At 41.1% G+C, this 17,596-nt stretch overlaps 2 protein-coding genes across 3 annotated transcripts; one reads left to right on the top strand and one right to left on the bottom strand.

Moving 5' to 3' along the window:
- Positions 1-214: 214 nt before the first annotated feature.
- Positions 215-8,758, top strand: LOC115694044 (protein ROOT HAIR DEFECTIVE 3-like). Its single transcript, XM_030621170.2, has 23 exons — positions 215-439; positions 1,304-1,453; positions 1,666-1,732; positions 1,816-1,918; positions 2,234-2,304; positions 2,416-2,479; positions 2,561-2,626; positions 2,762-2,809; positions 2,886-2,948; positions 3,049-3,105; positions 3,564-3,722; positions 3,807-3,875; positions 3,997-4,088; positions 4,773-4,851; positions 5,076-5,241; positions 5,617-5,741; positions 5,866-6,128; positions 6,216-6,312; positions 6,401-6,559; positions 6,815-6,919; positions 7,378-7,472; positions 7,548-7,644; positions 8,111-8,758. The coding sequence occupies exons 1-23, from the start codon at positions 436-438 to the stop codon at positions 8,345-8,347; spliced, it is 2,436 nt and encodes an 811-aa protein (XP_030477030.1). The 5' UTR covers positions 215-435; the 3' UTR covers positions 8,348-8,758.
- Positions 8,759-10,885: 2,127 nt separating this feature from the next.
- LOC115694053 (receptor-like serine/threonine-protein kinase ALE2) lies at positions 10,886-16,600 on the bottom strand. 2 transcript variants are annotated; one of them, XM_030621185.2, is made up of 11 exons: positions 16,002-16,600; positions 15,128-15,253; positions 14,827-15,021; positions 14,511-14,720; positions 14,310-14,411; positions 14,101-14,205; positions 13,604-13,975; positions 13,026-13,304; positions 12,335-12,730; positions 11,987-12,233; positions 10,886-11,752 (listed from the first exon to the last, which is right to left on the bottom strand). In XM_030621185.2, exons 1-11 carry the CDS (start codon positions 16,081-16,083, stop codon positions 11,071-11,073), a joined length of 2,796 nt encoding a protein of 931 aa, XP_030477045.1. In that variant the 5' UTR covers positions 16,084-16,600; the 3' UTR covers positions 10,886-11,070. The 2 variants fall into 2 exon arrangements, with proteins under 2 accessions (XP_030477045.1, XP_030477047.1); XM_030621187.2 differs by having other exon boundaries at positions 12,335-12,727; positions 16,002-16,599.
- Between the last annotated feature and the right edge of the window lie 996 nt (positions 16,601-17,596).

Here is a 17,596-nt window from a genome sequence, read left to right on the forward strand (position 1 = left end):
AAAGGCTAGTAAATCCTTCTCTCTCTTTTTTTTTCCGCAAAAATTTCGAACTCCAAGAAATTCATGGTTCCAACGCAGCCCCCTTTTCTTCCGACCAAAATAATAATAATAATTTGTTACTTTATTACAGAAATATTGTAATAATTATTATTTTTTTAGTCGAATATTCTTATTTCTTTTACGTGCTGTTATTCTCCCCATCAACAAAAGGACCAGTTCGAGTCTACTTTTCTGGCGAGCAGCGGAGGTTGAAATACGAACGTACCGCTCTCTTCCGAGGATCCCGTCACCGTCTCCCTCCTTCCTCCGCCTTCGCTCTCGACGGATCGATCGCCCGATCGATCGAGATCTCCATCTTCGCCCGACCGAATCCCGCGAGGCTTCCCCCATTCGATCGCTTCCTCGGATCCAGCCCCCTGCACGATCCATTCGCCAATGGGTAATTTGCTCGATCCTCTTCGTTCGTGTGTTCGAGCTACGCTCTTCGTTGCGCTCTCTTCTGCTTCGCGATCGAAGCGTCCGATCGCGACAGCGATGTTTCAATCGCTTCTTGGAATCTCTGAATTTGGCGTTGGTTTGGGGGGGTTTTTTAATTAGGTATTGTCGTAACTGTTGTTGGGTCTTTAAGTTTCTTCCCGCCTGTAATGCCGAATTAATGCATCTGCTGGTTTTCGTCACCCCAATGGCCAATATATAACAGCTCGCGGCTGCCTTCGATTTCGATCCGGACGGCTGTCGCGCGGGGCAATGACTGTTCCCGTCTCTGTTTCGGATCGTGTTGGCTGCTGGGTTAGCTCGGTATCTGGGAAGGCAAATGCGGGGGCTGAATAGTTTCAGCTCTCGAAAGCCCGGAGAAAAGAGAGCTTTAGTTATTTGAGGCTGTGCGAGTGACTGTGAAGATCAATAAGTTTCTTTGCTAGAACCCTTTTGTTCGGTGTTGCAAAGGGTAGCTGATGACATGAATTGTCTCTCTCAAAAGGTGTTAGTCTAACAGGATGTCAATAAAATCATGTCCCAAGCAGTGCAGAGATGGATTTCTAGATTGTTGTTGACAGCTGTGTTTCGAAAGGTTGACAGGGATTAATTCACACCTTTAAATATGTTGTTCATAAAATTGTTGAAAGAATGAAGTCAGCCTCGGGAGAACTTCTCGCCATTTAGATACTTTTGCGATATGTAGGATCTGAGGTTTTCATTCTCGATCATGAGTTGTTAGTTTCGTCTTGTCTACTCTAGGCACAGTGTATGGGCTTATCATGTCATTCTCTTTTCGACTTGCTGATTTGGACATATGTTTCCTCAGATAATTCTGGCGAATGTTGTTCTACGCAACTTATTGATGGAGATGGAACATTCAATGTTGATGGACTGGAAGGTTTCATCAAGGAGGTCAAATTGAAGGAATGTGGCCTTTCATACGCCGTTGTCTCCATCATGGGTCCTCAGAGCAGTGGTGTGTATTATATACTCCCAATAACTTCCTTATGGTCAAATTCAGTTTAATTCATTGGTTCGCCATTCTTCGCCTTAAATTTTTACTTTCAGCAAAACCTTTGGCTTGAGGGTGTGGAAAATTGCAGTTTTTGTTGTATCTTCATGTATCTTTTCTTGTGCCTTTAGAAGAGTTATAAACTTATTCTCTTGTTTGTGTATGATATCTGACAGGGAAGAGTACACTGTTAAATCATCTATTTGGCACCAACTTTACGGAGATGGATGCTTTTAGAGGGAGGCATGTCTACAAACCAACTGGTAGCTCACTCTAACGAAGGATTTGGATTCAGAAAGTCTAAAACCAGTTTGGTATTTTTCCAGGTCCCAAACCACCAAAGGTATATGGCTGGCAAAAGGTGCTGGCATTGAACCGTGTACTTTGGTTATGGACTTGGAGGGAACCGATGGAAGAGAAAGAGGAGAGGTATATTTACTGTATGTTATTACATGGAGATATAATAGCTTATTTTGTTAATGTTTAACTACTTATTTTTATCAAAAAAGTAATTGCAAATTCTATTTTTTGTACATGTTGAAGCATTAATTTGTGCATCGGGTAGCTGCCATATTATCCTAACTTTTTTGCACTTTTGTATGTCTTTACTCATCTTACTAACCCAGAAGATTGATTTGTGTGTAGCCGATGCTCATTGAAACTCACCTGATTTACACTTGGTTTGAGTAAGCAGCAATTAGCATTCTCGCAGCTTCTTAACCGGTTGTTTTTTTTTTTATTCAGGACGATACTGCTTTTGAAAAGCAGAGTGCACTTTTCGCATTGGCTGTCTCCGATATAGTGCTCATTAACATGTGAGGCTTTTGCTTTGCTCTAGTGAGATACTGTTTCTGTTTCTGCAATGTTGTCTACGAGGTTGTTGTTTTAGTATTTTCTTAGTGCCCTTTTAAGCATCTTCTTCATAGGTGGTGTCATGATATTGGCCGTGAACAAGCTGCCAACAAGCCTCTTCTGAAAACTGTATTCCAGGTATTTCTTGTCTTCATGCATTAAGATAAGCTAATTGTTTAGTTCTAACAGTTAATGATAAAGTTGTGACTCTTCTTGAAGGTCATGATGCGATTGTTTAGTCCTCGGAAAACAACTCTTTTGTTTGTCATACGGGATAAAACAAGGGTTGGTACCTATACTTAATTATGTTTTCATTTTGGATTGCAATGGTTTTTATCTGCTCGTTTTGGCCGCATCTGGTGAGTTTTACCGATCTGAGTTGATTTTTTTATATGCTCTGTGGTTTTTCCTTTTATCCAGACTCCTCTGGAAAATCTAGAACCTGTCTTGAGAGAAGATGTGCAGAAGGTGAGGCTTGTTTCATTTCCTATTGAAAATCGGCTTTGTAAAGTTGTTCCTGGTTTCATTTAGCATTTTCCTGCAGATATGGGACAATGTTCCTAAGCCACAAGCACACAAGGAAACTCCTCTCAGTGAATTTTTTAATGTAGGTGCTTCCATGCTTGTATGAGTTCCTGTCAATAATTTGCTTTAGCCTCTAATTGTCGTAAGGAAGTTCATCCTAATGACTATGTTCTGCTGTCCAGGTTGAGGTTGTTGCTCTTTCTAGTTATGAAGAGAAGGAAGAGCAATTCAAAGAGCAGGTATGCCTACCTTGTACCACATGAAGGCATGTTTGGATCTAGAGTACGATTGCCCAATTTTTATGTCGGCTTTGTTGTTGTGTTTGGACATGATTTTCAAATGCTGCAGTGGGCGCCCTTTCCTTCGCATAAATCCTGTAAAAAGAGTACTGTTTAAGACAAAACTTTGGTCCTCATAAGCATTAGTTTTGAAATATCTGTGTAAATGCCACTCATCATTGACAGCCACTTCTTATTTTTTTTGGGGCTTATCACTGCTTAAACATCCTTATTGAGTTTGGTTATTTACACTACTCTTCTGTTACCATTCTTAATCAAATTTACTTTGAGATGTGTTATGTTTCCATCTCATCTTCTTTTGCTCTTCTGTGGAATTTGGAGCATTGGTTGCCCGATAGATTATACCTTTTATCTGTACTGATTTTTTGCCATATGGTTGAACTTCCTTGGACGAAAAGGTGGCCAGCCTTAGACAGCGGTTCTTCCATTCTATTGCACCTGGTGGGCTTGCAGGAGATCGAAGGGGAGTAGTTCCTGCTTCAGGATTTTCTTTTAGTGCTCAGCAGATGTGGAAGGTTATTAAGGAGAATAAGGACCTTGACTTGCCTGCACACAAGGTGAGAGTTAATTAATTGAAAGGCAACTGGATATATTGTCGATAATGAGAATGCTAATGTACGCGTCATGCTATCCATGTTAAGGTCATGGTTGCTACTGTACGATGTGAAGAAATTGCCCACGAAAAGTATTCCAGTTTTACTGAAAATGAGGTATCGATCTGGTTCTTGCTGGACATTAAACTTGCTTGCTTGTTTTGCTATTTTGAAATGCAAGCAGATGCATTTTATCATACACATAATAAGATTGGGTGAACTCTTTTGAACATGTTAGGATTGGCGTGTGATTGAAGAGGCTGTGCAGTCGGGACCAGTTCCTGGTTTTGGAAAGAAACTTAGTTCAATTCTTGGGGCTTGTCTATCAGGGTAAGATAAGTATTTTATGTGATGAATTACAGATGCTGGTGCAGCAACTGGATTTATGTTTATTAAATAATGCAAGTACATTAAGGTTATCCAGCGCGGTCGGCTTCATGTTCTTACTTCTTAGAATGTTGTTTCTTTATGTTGTTCCTGCCATACGTGAAGTGGGGGCAGTAGGAGCATTTTCTTTCTTGGAAGAAGTGCATATTTTGAAGAGCAAACTTAAAGGAAACCCCGGCTTTTTTGAAGTTTATATTGTTTAATTTTAGGTTGTACAAGTTTACCTCTCTGATATATCTACTATCTGGTTGTTGAGGTCTAGCCTGAGTAGATGTGATATAGCTGTTGAGGTCTAGCCTGTGTAGATGGGATATAGCTGTTCTATTCAAGTGATCATTCCATTTTGGAAATGGCCACCTTCACTCACAATCTGAGTATAATTTCAACTCGTTGTACAATGGTTGCTTTCGAGCAATCATCTTCTCATTTGATTGATCTGTTTTCCTAATATTGTAGCAGTTGCCTAGCTGACGGCTTCGCTAAATTTGGCCATAGCTATGGACCCTGTTCTATTTGTGATGTTTCCTTGTTTTATTTTTGGGTGAAGATTATGTTCTGTCATGGTTAGAAATTTGTCTATCACTATAAGTACATTTTATTTATGAAGTTTCTTGTGCTCCTTATTAGGTATGAATCAGAGGTTGTATATTTTGACGAGCGTGTTAGATCTTCGAAGCGGAAGCAGCTTGAAGAAAAATTACTTCAAGTAAGAAGTTATGGGATGTTTTTCTTTGTTTAAAATGCATCATTTTTTGGGTTCTATTGTATGACTACCACTTCAAGCTACTTGGAACGTGGAAATATTTTTCCTTTTTGACACACTTTTATTTCAGTCATGATGTTTTCATTTGAAGTTAGCTTACAAAGAGAGACTGTCTGTTGAGGATATCTTATCATATGTTGCTTATCGTGTTTTGTGGGACTCGTCAGCTTGTACAACCGGCTTTCCAATCTGCTCTTGGACATATTCAGTGCGAAACTCTAGATAAGTTCAAGGAAGCATTTGATAAGGCTTTGATTGGAGGAGAAGGGTTTCGTGTGGCTGCTCATGACTGCACTCAGTTTTATATGGCTCTATTTGACAAAAGATGTGCAGGTACGTCAACTTGTAATGCGTTCTTTTGGCCTAATGTTGTTAAGTTAATGCTCTGAGAAAGTAAGCCAAGAATGAAGGTTTGTAGTTGTTCTTTGTCTTGTAACTACTCTCTTTTTTGGTTCTTCGACTCTTTTTGTACATGCACTTGCACTCCCTTGGTGGCCTATTAGTTGTTTTACTTGTATCTATCAGAAATGAACGTTTGTGTCTGAGACTGGAGACTGATGTGAAAATATAGTCTTGTTAGTAAATAACGCTCTGGGCATTTAGGAAACTTTTTGTAGGTTCGTGCCATGCTTAACTTACTTTTGGCTTGTTATTAGAGGAATTTTACCACCAACTGTATGGATAAGTTTCATATCATACTTTGAACAGATGCTGTAATTGAACAAGCCAAATGGGATACATCTAGAGTACGGGAGACGCTGCGGCGTGACATTGATGCCCATGTTGCTTCAGTCCGTGCTGCCAAGCTCTCTGAGCTTACAAAAGCATATGAGGTAGCATAACAAACAGAGATGTTTCTTCTGCTCTTGAGCTTCTCTTTTCACAGATGGAGGGTTTTTCCCCTTTCACTTAATGGTGGTTGATGGGGTCTGCACAAATTATATTATGTTTGTACAGGCAAAACTGAATGAAGCATTGTCTGGACCAGTGGAAGCTCTTTTGGAGGGAGCTAATAATGAAACCTGGTTGGCTATCAGGAAACTTCTTTCACGTGAGACCGAATCAGCAGTAGCTGGGTTCTCTGGTGCCCTTTCTGGTTTCAACCTGGATGAACAGAGCAAGGAAAAAATGCTTGCAGGTATAAAAGATCATGCAAGGGGCGTGGTTGAAGGGAAAGCAAGGGAAGAAGCTGGAAGAGTCCTCACCCACATGAAGGACCGGTAGACACACTCTTTTGAGCTTGTGATTTACTTGTGTGTTAGATTCAATACCTCTTGATATCCTTATGTGCTTCATTTTCTATCCAGGTTTGCAACATTGTTCTGCCATGACGCTGACTCTATACCAAGAGTTTGGACAGGGAAGGAAGATATTCGAGCAATCACAAAACTTGCTCGTTCCGCGGTATGAATTTATATGCGGCAAATTTTTTACATGTTTCTCATGTTGCTTGCTTGGGAATATTTCATTGAAATGATTCAATGACTTGCAGTCATTAAAGTTGCTGTCTGTAATGGCGGCAGTGCGTTTGGATGATGAGAAAGATAACATCGAGAAAACTTTGTCCGTTGCTTTACTGGACACCAAGCCTACTGCCACTGACAGGAGCATTACAACAGTAGATCCCTTGGCTTCCAGCACATGGGAAGAGGTGAGTTTTGCTTTATCGTGCTGATTCAATTAATGCGGATCTTCAATTTCTTTTGTCTCTTATGAAAATGAATGGAAGAGTTTAGGCCCCATTGTCTGTACTAGTTTTAATGTTGTCATCTGCACTTGTGAAAATTGGATTATCTGGGCTAAAAAAAGATGTTAGATTACTGATTGATGCTGCAGCTGTCTGAAGGTAATGCAGAAATAAGAGCCTTTTATTTGCTTCGAGCACTTATTCACTGTTTAATTGCAGATTCCTTCGTCAAAAACACTGATCACACCTGTTCAGTGCAAATCATTGTGGAGGCAATTTAAGGCAGAGACTGAGTACACCGTCACTCAAGCAGTTTCTGCTCAGGCATGATACCTATATCTCAAAAGATGTTTAGTAGTGCAAACGTCATTATTGTTATTAAAATGCCACGTCAACATCCCCCTCCCCCGGGCCCAACATGCACGCACTAACACGACAAAAAAGAAAAGAAAAGAAAAGTAAAAAGAAAGATGGCTCTATTGAATTCAATGCACTAGATTTTTCTATTTGAATGGATTATGAAGATCAATTCTAAGCACCGCTAGGGAGACATTTGCTCGCTACTTGAGTTTGAGACTATCTATATAAGAAATGCTGGAGCGCTGAGAAATATTTTCAATTCCACAAAAGAAAGATGTACTTGCTTATGTTGAGTAAGTAGTGTATTTGAAGGATCTCACTCCCATGCCAGGTGGTCAACTTACCGTAATAGACGGACATTTACGAAGTTCTTTTGCTACTGGAGCTATCTGATTATTTGCTCTCTTCTTTTGAATTATCAGGAAGCGAACAAGCGTAACAACAACTGGTTGCCACCTCCATGGGCAATTGTTGCGTTGGTTGTTTTGGGGTTTAACGAATTTATGACACTTCTTAGGTATTTTACTTCTGCAATTCTTCTTCGGTGTCCAATGTTGCTTTTGCTTGACATATGTTTGTTTTTTGGCGGCAGAAATCCTTTCTATTTGGGCGTCATTTTTGTTGGCTTTTTACTTGTCAAAGCACTATGGGTGCAGCTTGACGTATCAGGCGAATTCCGTCATGGCGCTGTAAGTGTTAACAGTTTAGTTTGATTATTTTTCTGCCATCTGATTTTGGATTATCGGGAGTTATCTGCCAACATAGATGATAATTTTTCTTCGAGAGAGAGACTGTCATACACTTACATCCGATCTCCGATCTTTTATGAAGTGGGAAGGGCTTCATCTTTTCTCGTTAGTGATTGAATGATGAAGCTGGACAGTTGAGAAAACTTCGGTACTCATGAGATTGCAATCAGTGGGTTGTAATGTAAATTAGGTGCTTAGGATCTTGCAAGTTGAAAGGTTTGGAGAAAGCGATGATATTCAATCATCAATTTTTGGCACGCATTAAAGATCACGGCTCTCATTGTTGTCATCGATTGACCAATGTCATTCTGATGATAAACAGATTGGTATCGGTTTACTTTTTTGCTTTTGTTGATTCTCAAGGTTGTTTTAGGCTCTGATGTCCTAGTGGGTTTCTCTGTCGCAGCTTCCTGGGCTTCTATCCTTGTCGAGCAAGTTCGTTCCCACTATTATGAACCTTCTCAAAAGACTAGCAGAAGAAGGGCAAGTACCTGCATCAAATAATCCTCACGGAAATCCTGCTCTCGCACCGAAGAGCTTCCACAATGGAGTCGGAACATCGAGTGGTCTTTCTTCCACTGCTTCTTCGGACATAACGTCGGAGCAAGAAGCTGAGTATTCAAGTCCTTCTAAAGATGATTAGATGGGAAGTCGTCGTGCTGGAGTCATTAGCATTAGATCGAAGATTCTTATAATCTACTCCGAGAATGGTAGGCATTGCGTGGAATGCTCGAAGAATATTTGCTGCGATCATTGCGAGACGAGACGGAGTACATTTGAAGGCATTTATTTTTGTCAAGAGTGCCGCTTGGAGGAGGTTGCGCGTCTTGCAACGAGCCCCATTCACTAGTTAAATCTTGTGATATTAATTTATGGATAAGTTGCAGTGATGCGTTTCTCGTTTTCGCCTTTTCTTTGCTTCCTTTTCTCGTTTGGGACTTGGAAAGAGTCGTGCTGGTTTGAAGACTTTTTGAGTGCAATTTTGTATCACAGAGACGCTACTCATTATAATAGACCAGAAAAGAAAGAACATGTAGTAGCTTTTCGTCTGTCATCTTTGTTCATTTCGTCGTGCTTTGTCATCGTAGTCGTCATTATTTGTCATTATTTGGGCGAGCATTCGGCGTGCTCGAATTTAGATGGCGCAAAATGCGAATGTGCCTGTAAGACCGTCTCATGTGTGCGCTTGATTGTCAAGAAGGATAATAATGAAGGGGAGCTTTTGTTTCGTGGAGCTCAGGACAACGTGCGCGCAACTTTTGTTTCATGGAGCTTTTGGATCTTCAATCATACCCTGTCATCTCTCAGTTTCCGTATTTTATTGACGTTGTGTTCAAATGTTAAAAAACCAATAAAGAGAGAGCATGTCAAGATTCTACCTGTTATTGAGCTTAAAACTTGAAAAACGAAGATATAAGTTAGAGAAGGTACTTTAGATTATACTCTTCGCTAGCATGATTTTATTTTTAATGGAGTTTGTCAAATGTACATGTAAACAGTGGAAATTCTGAGCCAATCACACGGTTCTCTTAAGGCAATTACAAAATTCTGCTTAGATATTTCAACCTTCTGTAGTTCTTTTTTGGGGAAAATTACCAAAAAAATCTTAAAACTATTGCAATTGTGCCAATTCAGTCCTAAATCTTTTGCAATTATGCCAATTCAGTCCATCTGGCCACTTTTGGCCGGCCGGCGCTGACTTGGACGCCGGCCGGCTAATGTGGCATTATTATTATTTTTTATTTTTTTTTCGAATTTTTTTTCCTTTCTCTTTTTTATTTTTATTTTTTTATTTCCTTCTTCCCCCTGGCCAGCGAGGTGACCTTGCCGGCCATTGGGGAGGCTTGTCCAGCTCCGACGAGGGTGGAGCTCACCCAGCCATGGCGAGCCGCCCTCGCCGCCGCTGGGCGAGCTCGACCTTGCCCAGATCTGGCGAGGTCAAGCCTCACCATGGCAATGCGACGGCGAGGGCCGGCGATGGCGGAGCTCGAAATTTTTTTTATGTTTTTCCTTTCTCTGTTTTTTTTTTTTGCCTTTCCTTCTTCCTCCGGTGGCCGAACCGGCCAGACTCAGAGGCTAGGGCCGGCGAGGGCGAGCGTCGCCGTCGCTGGGTGAGGTGAGGGCGGAGCTCGCTGGAGTTGGGTGAGGCTCGCCCTCGCCAGTGCCGGTGAGGGCGAGCCTCCCCAGTGGCCGGCGAGCCTCCCCGTGGCCGGTCCGGCCAGGGGGAAGAAGGAAAGAAAAAAAAAAAGAGAAAGGAAAAAAATAAAAAAAATAAGAAAAAAAATTATTAAAATAATGCCACTTCAACCGGCCTGCGTCCATGTCAGCACCGGCCGGCCAAAAGTGGCCGGATGGACTGAATTGGTACAATTGCAAATTGTTTAGGATTGAATTGGCCAAAAAAAAAAGTTTAGGACTGAATTGGCACAATTGTAATAGGTTTATGACTTTTTTGGTAATTTTTCCTTCTTTTTTGTGAGGGGTAGGACAATTGAACTCAAATGAAGATATCCGTTAATCGGATGAGCTAAATTAAATTAACATTCATCCATATTAAATTCAAGACGGATTCGATATTTGTTCATATTGAAGTAAATATCGGTCGAAAAGGAGCAATTGCGACGATCAAGACTCCTCCCATTATTTCAGGACTGTATGGGGAGTTGCGAAAGATATCGAGAAGTTCTTCAAAATGCAAAAACACCAAATCTATAGGATTTAAGTCAATGAGACCTCTATGAACATATCATCAAGTCCACGACCATCTCCATTTTAAGATTGAGCCTCCAAGGCCCTCAAATCCGGGTTCTTTATAGAAAGGGATCATATGATTCGAGATCAAGCCACCGAGACACACGAATTGCACTCGTGGAGAACCAAAAAATGACTATTCCATTTGAGATCGAAATGTTAAGGCGCTTGAATTGCATTTAAAGAATGAGAAGGGTTCTTTATTTAGAATCGAAACTGTGGAGAGAGAGAGAGAGATCAATTGCTAGGTTGGCCAGTGATTCTCGCCTGGTTGCAAGCGAGGGCCTGCTTGCCACCACTGCGCAAGGGTCGACAGACGCTTCCATATACGCAAGTCTTCCTTTGGAGCAAGATGATATGGCTCTTAGCAACAAAATGCAGCCTGGCTAGTTCATTTACGTCGGTCCATGGTATGGTTTCGAAGAGGGTCTAGGGGCAAAGGGCCTGGTGGCTGAGGAGATAGCATTCCGTGTCCCATACTTTCGTTCTTCCAAATCAAAATCAAAATCCAGAAAGTGGGTAATCTAGGTTACTCTAGCAACAACACATCCCTGGTCATGTTCATTACACATCAAGAATCTCAAAGGTGCGAACGCGAGCTTACGTGGTTCTTAATCAAAACGTATCTGGCCATAACTTCAAGGCAAATTCATGTTCGCTGAAGCTACCTCTGGATAAGCTCCTGAGTCTCTGCCAAAATTGCCTTCTCTTTCCCACTCTCAACGGGCCCGAGCTAGAGCTACAATGCCTAGGGGAGTACCCGGTTTCTTTGTCCTCGATCCCTGTTGATGCTCGGAAGCATCCCGTTTGTTCTAGATGGTTAGAATCTTTGGTTGGTGTACTGTCGCCTGTCAATAGAGCTTCAACGAATTCATGTGGAAGTTTGCTAACTTTGCCATCAACACAAGTAGAGGATTCTTGGCCTATGCAACTTCCAAGACTTAGCTCCTTCGTTTCATCAAACTCGTTTATAACTAGCTTCAAGGCTTGAACCACTTCACCCATGAATGGACGGTGCGATGCCTCTGGTTGCACGCACATCGAAGCTATTGCCGCCACCTTGGCCACGCTATCGAATGACATGCTCGATCTCACAGATGGGTCGATGATTGTTTGCAAGGCCTCCTTGTCTGTGAGGAGCGCCCGGGCCCAGGAAACGAGATTCTCTTGGCCAGGCGGTTGCGAGAGATCTACTGGCTTCCTGCCGGTTAGAAGTTCAAGGAGGACTACCCCGTAGCTATAAACATCACTTTTGACTAGAAGATGGCCCGTCATTGCATATTCTGGTGCCAAGTAGCTGGAAAGATGACAACATAAAGATAAACTTTACCAAGGCGAGATATCACAAACTACATAATCATCTACTTCTATTTTAGAAATTTTGCAGCCTTTTTATCATATTCAGTCAATCGCCGTGTTTTATTAGGCAGCGATAGAGGCAAGTTAGTATGACAAGTTATTTTAAAGTCATCTTCGCTAGCAATTATTCGACAGTATGTTAAACATGAACTTAAGCGAAAATTTTTCATACCCAAAAGTCCCCATGACATGGGTAGAAACTTGTCTGTTGTTCCCCTCATCCAAAGCAGCTCTAGCCAATCCAAAGTCGGACACTCTTGGCGTGAAGTCAGGCTCCAACAAGATGTTGCTGGACTTGAAATCTCGATGTATAACATGAGGGCTCGAGTCTTCATGGAGGTAGGCCAAACCTCGAGCCGCGCCCAGTGCGATCTTCATTCTAGCGCCCCAGTCAAGCGGATTATTCTCCTTGTCACAGCCTAAGCACAACATAATACCAAATGAGAAAAGTTCCCCAAAACCAACAAGTTCAACCTGTTAACTTTCTTGTTTGAAGCATATAAAGACTTGTTCTATCTACCATGTAAATGGGAATCTACACTTCCATTCGGTATGAGTTCATACACGACGCAGCGGATGTGTTCTTCCATGCATATGCCGATTAAAATGACTAGGTTTCTGTGGTGGAGACGGCTCAGCATTTCCACTTCTGACAAGAACTCACGGCTTCCGTGATGATCATCCCTCTTCAGAACCTTCACTGCCACCTCCTCTCCATCGTCTAATATGCCTCTGTAGACTATCCCGAAACCGCCTTCTCCGAGTACTTGCGAAGAATCGAAATTGTTGGTGAATCTCTCTATGTCGTTTGAGCTGAATGTTTTGGCAGATCCAGCATATAAGATTCCGTTAGAGTGCAACGATGTTGATGCTGAGTTGGACAAACTTCTCTGTATCACAGGCTTAGCAGAACCTGCTGAGGATGTGGAAAGTTTATGACGGGAAGAAATTATGAAATGCCACACAACAAGAAGATGATGCATGGTCAGTCAAGTGAAGAATGAGGGAAGACAATGGTAATATGAAGTTTTAGCTAGCAACTGCCAAGCAACACAATACACAATATTAGTCCTATTTGTGATTAAAGTATTTCAACAATGTGATCGTTTGGAAAGTTTTGAATTTCACTGCATTGAGAAGGAACTTTTTTTTTGAAAAAGAATGAGAATAAAGGTTGACCCTCGACACTGTGAATCTGCAGGATGTAGAACCTGAAGGTTTTGCTGGGGAGAGAGGCCGTGGGGACTTTTCAGATTGATGATGACGAGCTTCACACTTTCTCAGCAGTATCCACGTGATGACTGTGCACACGATTAATACCATGAAAGATGATAGAACTAGTACAGCGATCGTGCTTCTACTAGGCCCATCTCTTTTCCTCTTAGGCACATTAACTCCTAATGGTTTTGTCACCGGGCCTTTGTCCTCATTGTCCGTATATGGTGAACTGTCGGTGGTAATGATGCTAGAAGGTGGTGAAGGTGGAAGACCTGTGGAGATATGGTAAGTTTGAAAAGTAACAAGAATAAGTGTACGAAGCAGATATTCTAAAGAAGATTAACTTCCTATTATCATATTTTAGCAACGTGTTCTACCTATACTTTGGCATACAGTAACTACTTTTTAAAACGCTATATTCTTCAAAGAAGTTATCTTTGAGCCATACAGTATACGCTGGTAAAAGAATATGAGAATTCTAAGAAGAGTGACATGTGAAGAAAGGAATATGCATTAACATATCTTCCTGATATCATCTTAAGATAACATTCTGACGTCACAATGACAATACCTGGATAGTGAACATATAGAACTTCATAATCACCGAACTGTGATGCCTCCATCTGAACCTGCTTGTGGAAGAATTTTGTATAGATTGCAAATGCAGAATCATTCCCGAATTTTGCTCCTCGTGGCACCAAATTAATTAGAACTGTAGTTTTTTCCAGTTGTGGACTGGCTGAATTCGCTCCCATTATGCGCACTTGGCTATGATCTAAGGACAGACTTGCAGCAATTTCCTTGGCAAGCTCTGTAACCAAAGGGAAGAATGTGTATAGCGCGACTGCTAGCCGAAGTTTCACCTGAATTGGCCATACACAGCCACAGGGAGTTCCAGGAGGCGGGTACGTTAATGGGTCTGTGCATGTTATTGACGCGCAATCTACACAGCATCAGGTGCAGAATATCATCAGCTTTATTGTTCTTTCAGGACAACAAAGAAACTAAAAATGCAACAAGTCTAATTAACGCTACATGAAGTCTAATGTAACGAGCAATATTATGTACCTTCATTAGGAGGTGGAGGAGGTAATGTCAGAAGTGGTCTTGGCGGTGGAGTCTTCATTTTCTCTGCTGATCCGAAAGGGGAGAATTCAGGTGGAAGAGTAGGCTCTTCAAGAAATTAAACAGGGTCATATTATGGTAGTCACTAGCATAATTGACATATATCAGACGAACCCAATACAAGAACTGAGCAAAAAGTTATCTTCACATACCATTAGACTGGCTTAACAGAATGGTGGGTGATGGAGCAGGCGCTGGCAAATGTGATCTCCTATTAGTAGGGAATGGAGATTGAACTGGGGAAATAGAAGGGCCTACACTACAAAAGATTTACCAAATGAATAAATAAAACCCAGGAGGACTAAAGTATACATGATCCACTGGAAAGCCGATCTTATGAAGTCAGAATCAACCTGCTCGGTGGTAAATGTGCTGTGGAAACAGAGAATGCTGTGGAGCAGAGTCGCTGAAGTGGTTTCTGACATGGTGATGGTGCTTATGAGATGATACTGAAGGAGCATGAGCATAACCGTGTATCCATTTCTTCACAGGCCCTCGGAAAGATGATACAGAAGGTGCAACTGAAATACTTGAAGGCTTCATGACCTTCGGCAAAGTAGGGGCTACAGTAGGACTCGAGTCTTAGTTATTGACGATCAGCAGCACATGAAGTCAATTTGTCAACATAAAATGTTGCACATTCAGGCTTGTAATTTATTCTGCAGTTACCTTTGGTGGGTGGTTCATGCATAAATGCTGGAAAGTGCAATGGCCTGTTTGAGTGTGAACCAAGTGGCTTCCTGTGTCTTTGCGCGCTCATGGTAATAGGACTAGCCGCCGGAAAGGAGGCATCGTCCGTAAATGATGATACAGAAGGTGCAACTGAAATACTTGAAGGCTTTATGACCTTCGGCAAGAATGGCGCTACAGTAGGATTCAAGTCTTAGTTATTGATGATCAGCGGCACGTGAAGTCAATTCGTCAGCATAAAATGTTGCACATTTAGGCTTATAATTTATTCTGCAGTTACCTTCAGTGGGTGGTGCATGCAGAAATGCTGGAAAGTGCAATGGCCTGTTTGAGTGTGAAACAAGTGGCTTCCTGTGTCTTTGTACGCTGATGGTAAGAGGACTAGCAGCCGGAAAGGAGTCATCGTCTGTGAATTTGGTAGAGAAGATCCAACCGAAAGATCATTAACATAAGTCTAAATATTTTGTGCATAGCAACATCTACGATGGGAGAAAAACAAGGAACAATAAGTAAGATGACAAAGCGGGATTTCCTGAAGGATTGTCGCAAATAATATGTCGATGATTTCTTAGAAAAGAATAGAAAGATTGGATTGCCTCGGAATTTGATAAGACAGCAACTGAAAATCTACAGTTAAAGGTGCATTTTCCTATGATCATATTATAGATCTTCATTAACTTGTTTCTCTTGATGCAGTTCTAACTTCTAATCACATTTTTGTTTGAAATGATATTGGAGTCACGGGGCAGTGGAAGCAAACTGCAAACTCAACCATACAGCAACAGTGTAAAATAAGAAACGAATCAAAGAAAGGTTGCATGAAAAAAAAAAGGTATATTCATGGAACTCTCTGAATTAGAATATTGAGTCACCATATGAAGACATTCTGTTAATTTTCACCATATTAAGCCAATTCTGTTAATTTATCAGTTTGCTTAGCTACATTTAGCTTCCTACACACGGGAAGTGATTCTAACCATCAGGAGGTACAATGTGAGCTTCTGGCATAGACAATTCAGATAATGCTCAATTTCAGCTCATACACAGAATTTTACTGGGATCTGCATCTGATCCAACCGGGAACACGATGTGGTCACACAAAGTTCAATCTGAATACACATTGAGCCAAAGATAATAATCAACGGAACCATTACCTGCAGATCCGTGTCCCGACAACAAATTGCAGAGTACAAGTACTCCCCCCAGCATGAAAATGAACTGCATTCGCATACCCATTGTTTTATCTCTCAGCTCAGTTTGAGAAGAGTATCTAGTTTCAAGTAAAGAAAAAGAAGTGAAGAGGAAGTATCGGAAACTGGAACATTTTGAAGAACCAAATCATGGGTATTGCTCGAAGTGGCAAAATTCACATCGAATGTTAGCAAGTGCAGAAGAAGACCCACGTTTAGTATCACAGAAGCAATGGATAGAGAAGAAGAAGAAGATTCTTTTAGTGGAAAAGAAGAGGTGGTTAGGTGGCTAAAAGAAAAGCCTAACTGCTTCTTTTCTTCAAACCAATATAAGCTTCGCTAAATTTGCAGCGTCTTGGAAGCTAGACAGGGATGACGATAATACACGTACTTAAGAAAGAATCAAGAAAAAAGGGAAGGTCCTTGATGGTGCTGTTTCTTTTCACATGCGTGGTTAAAGTAAAGTGTGTTGGAGCTGATCAAGCAGAAAGAAGACAGTACTAGCTTAAAAGGGCTCACCAAGAACATTCTTGCTGGTGACAGTGTTTTTCACATGCGAGAGAGAGAGAGGCGATTTGTCCATCAAAGAAATGTCATGGAGTTGTAGTATCGTGCAGTGATTATCACATGATCAGTACTATTTTGGATGCTGATTTTGGATGTTTTATGTAACTTCAAGTAGTCGGAATCTCTTTGTTTAGGCTCCCGAGTTATCAAAACCTAGCATTTGATTTCTCAACCCTTGCCACATTGCAAGCTTTCCCCCTTTCGACAAGATTGGCAAATCTCAGGCCCACAAAATATTCCATTGATTTCATAATTCAAGTAAAATGCGAGTCAAAATTCCAATGAGCGATTCAAATATCGAATCTATTGTTATCGAATCCATATCATACGGCCGCATAAATCATTTTTCAACAACTAAACTAGAATAACGGTGTCTGACCCAAAAAAAAAGTTGGCGCTACGTTGATTTGCTTGACCTCTTTTCAGTTGATTCGAGCATGATTCTTTGGAAGTTATTATGAACTACACTTTTTTGTTACTTAATAAAAATCAACTAATTATTCCCAATTAAATGCTGGGATCTAAGATTGCTTTTCAACTTTTGGACATGATTGGTCAGCCAACTTAGCTCCCCAACGTGATGTCTTTTTCTCATGTGCGCTTTTGCTTTACTTCGTTTATCTTCTTTTTTCCTCTTGCTCTTCACTTCAGGTAAAATTCACCAAGTCATCTTTTTTTAGCTTATTGCAGCTATGAAAACATTCTGCACCATTGAGTGCAATATATCCAGCAAGATCCATCATTAGTCTAGTACTAAATCATCACCTACTACATCGTATGGACGAATGACCCACATGCACAGTAATTCAATTAAGCTACGGATGTTGGGGACATCTTGTAGACCCCTTGAACGCATTGGTCAAATCAAGATCTGGAAAATTTATGGGGCAAAGATCTTTAAGTCCTAGGAAAGTGTGACATTATTGAGTAAAAGTCTTCATACTCATGTGCCATTTGATTTTTAATGGTGCGAATGGGAACATTCCGTTTCT

The sequence above is a fragment of the Syzygium oleosum genome, unplaced genomic scaffold, assembly GCF_021117445.2.
Source record: "Syzygium oleosum isolate NSW1041296 unplaced genomic scaffold, Sole_v2.1 Sole_v2.20, whole genome shotgun sequence".
Classification (NCBI taxonomy): Eukaryota; Viridiplantae; Streptophyta; class Magnoliopsida; order Myrtales; family Myrtaceae; genus Syzygium; species Syzygium oleosum.

Bases quoted from the DNA above. Each gene is read 5' to 3' on its own strand.
- LOC115694044 (XM_030621170.2), top strand. The intron at 3,876-3,996 runs GTATCGATCTGG...TGAACATGTTAG, and splicing joins CCAGTTTTACTGAAAATGAG to GATTGGCGTGTGATTGAAGA. The intron at 5,242-5,616 runs GTACGTCAACTT...TACTTTGAACAG, and splicing joins ATTTGACAAAAGATGTGCAG to ATGCTGTAATTGAACAAGCC.
- LOC115694053 (XM_030621185.2), bottom strand. From the start codon at position 16,083: ATGGGTATGCGAATGCAGTTCATTTTCATGCTGGGGGGAGTACTTGTA. The intron at 13,305-13,603 runs GTATTGTCATTG...ATATCTCCACAG, and splicing joins TCTATATGTTCACTATCCAG to GTCTTCCACCTTCACCACCT. The intron at 11,753-11,986 runs GTATGAAAAATT...TCATCTTTCCAG, and splicing joins CATGTCATGGGGACTTTTGG to CTACTTGGCACCAGAATATG.